This window comes from Gasterosteus aculeatus, chromosome 6 (assembly GCF_964276395.1).
Source record: "Gasterosteus aculeatus chromosome 6, fGasAcu3.hap1.1, whole genome shotgun sequence".
Lineage (NCBI taxonomy): Eukaryota > Metazoa > Chordata > Actinopteri > Perciformes > Gasterosteidae > Gasterosteus > Gasterosteus aculeatus.
Window position 1 is genome coordinate 12,595,739 of NC_135693.1, and position 8,678 is coordinate 12,604,416.

Consider the following 8,678-nt stretch of genomic DNA (forward strand, 5'->3'; position numbering starts at 1 on the left):
GTCAGTGCGACTATCAGGCAAGTAGCATTGCGCCATGCAACACGTGTCCCCCATGTGATGCACAAACCCGGGAGGGGTTGAAAACTGCGTGATTGTTCGCAGTGAAGAGCCGTGGTCCACACGGAGGTGATACATGCCGTGCGAGGGTGGGCTGACAGTCGGCAGCCAATGGACAAAAGGCTGATCACACATCATCAATGAAGGGACCACTTACACAACACTTGGACCGGACTCGGCCGGTCGGACTGCAGCAGTTTATGCCTCCCCCACCCCCAAAAAAAGCGGATCGCGTTCTCTGCACGCCGCAAAAGGCTCGGCCATGTGCGGCCATGTCTTTGACTTGCCCATGAAGCCGTTCACCAGCAGGGGGAGCCAGTGCACAGACCGCGTGACGTGGTCGAAAAGTTGTGTTGATTAACTAAATCTTCTTTATTAAAGACCCAAGGGAGGAAATTAGGTTGTTTTGCTCAAGCACTGCTGATCAAATCAGGTTGTCAGGTGACGAGTCCGCAAAACACCAAGCACCGTCTGTACCAACAGAAGTCTGTCCTCAGGAATCCTTAAAGGTGCGACCGCTCTGGTAGCAGGTAGATCCCCATCCTAACACAGGTAACGGAGGACAAGCGGTTAACCTGCATTTCACAAGATTCACTCAAGTTCACGCTTTTTCGGAGAGTATATTTATGACATGATGTATGACAGTGCACTTTGGAAACATGAGCATCAATCAGGAGACCAAGATTTTTTCCATTTTATAACTTTTGACGTTTTTTTGGCATTGACTTAAGTTTCAAATATTGCCGTTATTCACAAGTAGTGTCGTTTGGATTATTTCTTTATACCAAATGTCATAGTTTATTATCGGCAATGGCTACTAGTATGTGCAAAGCACCAAGGAAAGAATGTAACGAAGGGTATGGTCATATTTTTATTCAGTATACGAATCCGGAACATTACAGAATCAACAGAAACAGCAAACACATTTGTCACAAGTAGAAAATTTGGTTTATTTACGGTACATACAGTGGGCAAAAATATACTTTCAAAAAAAGGGTGCCATTTTTTAAGGCAATCAAACTTCAAGAAGTTAACACTGTAAAACAAAGTGTTGCTCTGTAAAAGAGTATGTGTGACAAATATCACAGCATTATCATCGAGATAACAAGTTTTGGATCTTGTTTGGTTCCGCATACGTTAAATCAGTTACGCTTTTTTTTGTTTTAAGATTTGATGAATAGTCCCTCTTTCATTATAAATATTTTAAAGTGTTCCTTATAAAAGAGACAGACAAAAAGAACTGGGCTGAACACTAATTTATTTTCATAACTTGCACTTTTAGATTTATTTTTCTCAGGTGTGCGACCCAAATAAGGCAATCGGGCAAGAGTCCTGACACAAGTGTCAATATATATCATACAGCACAAAAAGGCAATTCCTTCATGAGCCATGTCTAAGAGACCGCGTCTCAGTGTATTTCAAATTAATACAAAATAAATGAAAATATATATCTCTTTTCAGTTTAAGTGAGAAGTCCGGTTCTAGGTTTCAGTCTGATTCAGAGTCGGCTTCCCTACTCAACGGGAGGTATACAATGCATTACACCAGAGTTTTATCCTCATTGAGAACCACTCTTGTACAGTTAAAGACAGTGGGTGTGAAAAAATTCAAGTGTAACACATTTGTACTGTATTCACCCTGATTTACTCAGGTATGATAAATAAAGGGCAGTTCAATTGAGCGTTGACGGTCTTGGCCTTGACCACAGCAGCTTATGATTTCGTAAGACTACCATCTTACCAAAAATAGAGTAGACCGTAGCTTATAAGAGACAAAAATAAATGACACTGCACTCACTTGTGGAATGATACATAGCAGTACGGACAGACGTTAGAGCAAAAAGGCCCTCAGTATCACCTGTAGAGAAACCTCAATGTTGTTAGGAGTTTCAATAAAGCTTTCAAAGTGCCAAAGATTAATAAATAGCACATTAACAATCAAGACATACGCAGTCAATTATTCTGTACTCACTGCTCAGACTTATTCTAGTTTGTTCTACTGCTGCCAGTAGAGCATTTAATCACAATTAGCATTCCCCCCCCTCCCCATTCTCTTTGTGCGGTTTCTTTTTTTATATATCTATATATATATTATGGTGAAAAGCTGTGCTTGCACATGAAGCCAGGTCACTGGCTGTGACGAATAGTTGGTGAGGACACTTAAAACTTATGAGACCCACACATTTAGGGAAAGTCTACAACTCTCAAAAGCCAATATTAGTCTCTGGGAGGAAGGTTGATCTTATATTTAGAAGCATTGTAATCACCACTGAAATGCTGCTATACCTGCTGCTACGTTCGGTCTTGGTTCGACACGTTAGGTATCAGTTAAAGAGCCGGTATGACTCAGCCACTTTTGTTGCTGCTGTCGCCCGTTCGCTGGATGCGCGCCGCGATGATTTCCTTCGACACCTTTTTGGTGTCCTTGGCCAGTCCGAAGAAGCACATGGTGTCTATGAAGGCGGTGGTGATGTTCAGCTTGCAGCCAAACTCACTGGTGGCGTAGTCGAAGGGGAATGTGTGGTGGTAGTTGTGGAAGCCTTCCCCTGAAAAACCAGCGCGAAAGACTTAAGTGTTGGGCTTAAGCTCCAAAGTTTATTGCATGAAAGACGATACGCAGGAAAACAATTTAATGGTTCCGTTTCGCTCATTTAAAAATAAATTTAACAGTCACAGGACGGTAGCACAGTAACAAATAGCTTTTGACAACATTTGATTGATATTTTATGCTTTTTGGGGATTTGGAGATTAAAATGCCGACAGACATGTGATGCAATGCAAATTATGCAAAACGAGCCACCAGACTATCCGATTTGTCAAATGACTTTCCGTTATCATTGAAACATTGGTTGCCACGGTAACCGTGTGGTGTGCCCGCAGCCTTAGGAGATACGGCTCCAACGAATCTCATGGGGCATTGCAGTAGAGTTTGAGCTTAAAGTCATGAAGCCCCCCCCAAAAAAAGGTATTGCTGCAATAGTTACTCTGAACAACTTCAGAACGAATTCAGTCTTTGAAACCTGTTAGGAAGTAATCCAGGAGACTTTTATTTATCAGAAGTTAACGTGAGTGGAAAATGCTTCAAGGCCATAGTCTACTCCTCCATTTAATAAGAACGAGTTTATGACAGCCGTTCTGGGTCAGTAGGAAAGTTAAAAAAAAATTGTTTCCAATAAAATTATTCCTCCATTAGCTCTCAGGTTAACATTTAGTTTGATGCAATACAAAAACTAAAAGCTACACATTTCAATCATGGAAGATAATGTTCTGCCGACGAAAAGAATGTCTCCCAGAATTGTGTAGTCTTGTGCAATCACAATTTAGCGTGTGACTTTGTTGCCGTTCTGCTAAAACAATGCTCTTTGCTGTTTGCAGCATCACACCCCCACGGTGTCAGCCACCACAAATAAAAGTCGTCGCTCGTGGAAAACAATGACACTGAAATAACCCAGTGTTCATCTCTTGACAAACATTTAAATACACAGCTCAAAAGCTTAAACGGACCCGAAATAAACACGAACCAGTGGATTATGAAACCCACGCACTACAGATGCTGAGCTGGATCCGCTTTCAACCAGGCATGTGAATATCAGGCAAACACCCGTAGTAACTAAACAGTGACACACATACAACAAACAGGGAGTTTCCTTACCTATGGCACTCAAAGCAACCAGTCGGTTTTCCCTCGGGTTAATGGTCTTGTCATAAGGCCGGTTGCCCCAGAGGTGCGCAGCGCTGTTGACCAGCCAGGTGGCGTTGAGCATCACAGCGTATCTTAGCAGTCCAGGGACAAAGTATCCCACAGTCAAGGACTCCCCCCAAAAGTACCAGGGCACAAACGTGGGCAGGAGGAAGCAAAGGATCACCACGGAGACCTTGTAGTGCCTGGAATAAAAGAACACCAGAGCCATTCTCACTCAAACAGATTAAATTGGATATTAAATTCTAAATAATTAAAAACAATGTAACAGACGGTCACTCTTTTGGGTAGCAGATTGTGGAAATGAATATACATAAGACAGTTTAATTAATATTAATTAACATATAATTTGCACAAAGTTTCTACCCAGTCAGGTTAAAAAAAAAAAAAGTAAATGAATCAAGAAGGAAAATCTGGGACTGTGTCCAGAAAAGTTGGCATGTTGACAGAGGGCACCAAAGGTCCAAAACTGATGTGATCCATGGTCCAAAATGCACCCAGTATCAGATTGTGGAACCAGGTGTTATGACGATCAAAACAACCCAGCCGACAACATGCGGCACCGACTGGGCGAAAAGGCGAAATTCCTTTTAATGGTGCGACATCGCCTGTATCAAACTTTGGGTGTGAAGGGCGAGGTGGTGGATGCTGCTTGTGCTTCCATCGGTCTTATTCAGCGTCCCCCCCTTTATTTTGTTTGCACAGGCAGTTCCACGCACACGTGGAGCTCCAGCAGACAGACTACACCCCCGGCCCTCTAAAGTTGTAAACCTAGGGGTTGAAAACACTCCTTTAATCTTCTATCCGATAACCCCACCCAGAGTATTGGCAGTCCAGCAGATGGGTAAAAGATTACGTATGTTGAAAGATAAAGTAGGTTGTATTTATTTTTTCACACACCAAAAGAAAACTTTATTAAAACAAAAATGAAGTTTTGATAACATTTGGATTCTATAAAAGATGAAGTAAGCGTCTTTTAGCTCCCTTTTGAGACAACACAGACACAAGAACAGCAACTATTGGCAACGTTGACTCACTTTCTCTGGAACATAACCACTTTGTCGGCCTTCAAGTCCGACAGCTCCAGTTTTTTGCCCTTTTCAATGACGTCCGGATGTTTGCGAACCATCAGCCAACCGACGTGGGCGAAGAAGAAGCCCCGCGTGGCATTGTGGGGGTCTGCATCAGTCTCAGAGTACTTGTGGTGGACACGGTGGTCCCTCGCCCACTCATAGATGTCATTCTGCTCACACAGAAAACATTAGGTGAGGCACAAACAGATAGATAGCCTTAATCAGATAGCCTGATTAAGGTCAGAGATAACAGTGGTAACAAAACAATAAATGCATAGCCCTCAGATTGCTTTAGCTTAGTGAAATCCCTGCACTGTTGTGCATTTATTGATCTTAGAGCTGAATATTAAGCCTTCAAGTAACGAATCTTTTAAGAGATGTAGAAATGACCCGCTTTCAGCAATACTGTGTGTTCAGAGTTTTTTTTTTCCCCCTCCTCTAATAGCCAGATTTAAAATGGTCCGAATTGGATAGACTCCTTTTCCCTCATTAGAGTTAAGTTTCCACAATCACTTTTTGTTACAGTTGTCAGAGTTAAGGAAGACTGCCAATGAACACACATGGCAACATTGTGCTTCTGCAAACGCCAAACTTCCACCTTTGGAGATCAATGAAAGCGCAACTTGACATCCACATCTGTTCCCGTTTTACCTGAAAGGCCATGGAGTTGGCGAGAGCGAGGAAGACTCGCAGAGGGAACGCGGCCTTGTAGGATCTGTGGCTCCATAATCTGTGGGCACCTGCAGTCACACCGAGGGCGCTGATGATGTAGCACACTGCAGCTGGAAGGAAGAGTGGAGGAAAGACACAGCTTAGGGGAAACTGTCACCACCACACAGAGATTCATTTTACACCCGGGAGAGCAAAGTCACTGGGGCACCATGTTCTTTCCATTACACCCTGGCCTCTTTGTTCAGAGAAAGTCATCTATGCGGGGAGATGGGGACACGCAGGTTGGCTCTCACACGTTTGTTGTTCTAAACTGCTGAATGCGTTCCAATGTGGAGCCCAGACAAGACGGCCCAGGATTTGAGACCCGGGGGCTTCGGACTGCCAGAGAGCATTCTGTTGTGGTGCCACACAGCTCACAATGGGATGTCTATGGAAATGGTGATTGTGCTTTGTCTTCCCCCGGTGAAATAATATGCAGCTCAGCATTGCAAAGATAGAAGAGGAGAGGGGGAATTATGCAGTGCCGAAGTGAAAACAAGGTTGGAACTGTTCAAAAATCAAGTAATGCATCAATAGACATACAAATCCATCCATGGGGCACAAATTGCAATTATGCAGCTAAACGTTTGGTGTCAGTGAAATTAAAACAAATCTATTTTTGGACAGTCAAAACACTGCAAAGTATTTGGACAAATTGCGATCAGCCCCTCAGAAGTTAGTTAAAACTTGCATCGGGATTTGTAAAATGAAAAAAAGCACAAGGCCGAGTGACTCATTCTCCAATAGGCATGACCCCCCCCCCCCCCTTATGTATTGTAGTTTGCAATGACAACATCAGCACATTCTCTACTGCGACTGTGGCCCAAAACACGCTCACAATAAACAGTGCACTGCTAAGCCTCTCGCAGCATAGTAAATACTTACTCCACGCAAGAGTTGGAACTGACGCAGATGGAAGGAGAACCAGCCCGTAAAGAGCGGCGGCATGAAGGACGGACATCAACACGATGTTTCTCCACACCAGAGCAGTCGGCGGCTTGGGTCCATCTTTCTCTTTGTAGGTGTCGTCAAAAACGTCCTCCACCGTCGAGCTGTCTGCGATCTGTTGCTTGCCATCGCGATGGGTCCTGGTTACGGTCTCTGTCATCTTGGCTGAAGGGGTTCTGTAACGGTAGTGCGCAGCAGGGAGACCGAAAAAAAAAAAAAACGGAGAGAGAGGGGGAGGGAAAGAGAGATGTTTCTCAGTTGAATGCGCACGGCGGGATGCAGGAACAGAGAGGAAGGTACGGCGGCTTGCTGCGCACACGGTGCGCGGAAAATAAACTCGGCTGAAACGATTATTCTGACACGGTTATGAGAGAGAGAGAACCTAACGGCTCATCACTCGCGTGTCACCCGATAATACACAGACCACCTTGACCCCCCCCCCCCATTCCGCCTCCTTTTATTGGTGTCATACGCAGATTTGAGTGGGAAAGCTGCGGGCACGAACGCATGAAAACAGGACGTCACTCCGCTTTGCTGCTGCCACTTCGCATGAAAGCGGTGACGTCGTCATGCCACAATTGTTGCACCGGAAGATGCCGCTTGGCACCAACACGTAAAGGCAAACATTTTGTGTAGAACCGTAGTCTAAACCCTCCCAAGAAAACAAAAACAAGCCACGGTTACGACGGCGGGTAAAATTAATAAAATAAAACTACGCGTACTGTGGGCGGTTGGGCTAAACTTTTCTGGTAGCTAAGCTAGCTAGCTAGCTAGCTGAATGGTGGGCGTGTTGCTCGAAGTTTGCCGTGTGTGTGTGTGTGTGTCGCTAACGGCAGCCTCGTATCCTTTGAATGAAAAGTTCAACGAAAGAATAAAGCGAGCATCCCCACGTGAGCGTAAAATGTTGTGCCGAAGCGGTGTTTTGATCAGATCAACCCAAAAAAAGTTACGGTTTCGTAACATTATCTGCGGTGGAAAAATGGGTTCCAAAAAAAAAAAAAAATAGCAGCGACGCCACAACTCAAATAGCGCTTACAATTTGCATGAGCACTCGTCGTGTCTTCGTTAATGTCCGTTCAGGCGTGTCCGTCTGCCCAAGTCGAGAGTACTCACCGTGCGGAGGAAGAGAAGAGAAGAAGAGGCTTTAGGGGGGGAAAGGATGACGAGCGAGAGGCGACTCTTTGCTGCGTGGGTCTCCGGTGGCTCGAGTCGTCGCTGCTGCAGCCGACTGCTGAGGTGGTTTTTAAAGCAACTGCCCGACGAGGAAATTGATGCCACGCGCTGTGAAATACCCTATTGGCTGTTTTATTATGTTAACCACCTCCTTGTTTCTTCTTCTTGGGGGTCACCCTCCGAATGTCCCGCATGTTTCCCCCATGGCCCAATGCCATATCTACCTTTTGATCTTAATATGGCCCCTGCAATCTGATGTAATGTGGCAAGATGTTGTAAACGCGGGTCAACTCTTCACGCCCGGCATTATGTCACGCGCCAGTGACGCTGACATTTTGGCCATGGGCACATTTGCATTCGCATGACTGATCCCGGTGGCCCCGCCGGCATGTCAACATTTCCAGTGCAAAGGCAAATTTGGGTTTTGCAAGCTTCAGTTAACGATTTCAAAGTCTGATCTGAAATGGATGGGAACTCCTCAAATGTGTTTTCCCAACTTTTGGTAGATAAAATACAGTTTTCCCTTCAGACGACGTCGAAAATAGTTCTGTCAGATGTGGATATCAACTCGCATAGACTGAACAGAACATCTCATTGACCATTTGAAGCCTTTGTGAAACTTTGCAGCAGAGATGTGGTTCTTATATTTATGAGACTTTGTACTTTTGGTGCATAAAACATAAATGTATTGTGAACAAATTATTTATTTTACAGAAACAAAAATGAGTGAAATATGAGAAGATTGTGCCATAAATGTGCATTGCCAGGGTAACTGGGGGGTTTTCCCAAGTCGTAAAAAAGATAAAATAACTATTCATAAGCCAGGGACGCCTTGTTTCAATTGTACCATCTCGGATAAACGTTGGTAACCTCTACTGTACAGTCATGATTTTACTGACCTTAAGTGAACTGGAATAAATGGGACGTCTTCTCACAGGATGCCTCCGAAACGAGTAGTAATGGCGCCATCTGCTGCTCGAGTACGTCTACTACACGACCTGCACACCAGTAAAGGCA

General features: G+C 44.4%; 1 protein-coding gene across 1 annotated transcript; it reads right to left on the reverse strand.

Annotated features, from left to right (window-relative positions):
* Nucleotides 1-915: 915 nt before the first annotated feature.
* Nucleotides 916-7,990, reverse strand: scdb (stearoyl-CoA desaturase b). Its single transcript, XM_040178219.2, has 6 exons — nucleotides 7,602-7,990; nucleotides 6,426-6,664; nucleotides 5,481-5,611; nucleotides 4,794-4,999; nucleotides 3,709-3,941; nucleotides 916-2,602 (listed from the first exon to the last, which is right to left on the reverse strand). The coding sequence occupies exons 2-6, from the start codon at nucleotides 6,646-6,648 to the stop codon at nucleotides 2,403-2,405; spliced, it is 993 nt and encodes a 330-aa protein (XP_040034153.1). The 5' UTR covers nucleotides 6,649-6,664; nucleotides 7,602-7,990; the 3' UTR covers nucleotides 916-2,402.
* Between the last annotated feature and the right edge of the window lie 688 nt (nucleotides 7,991-8,678).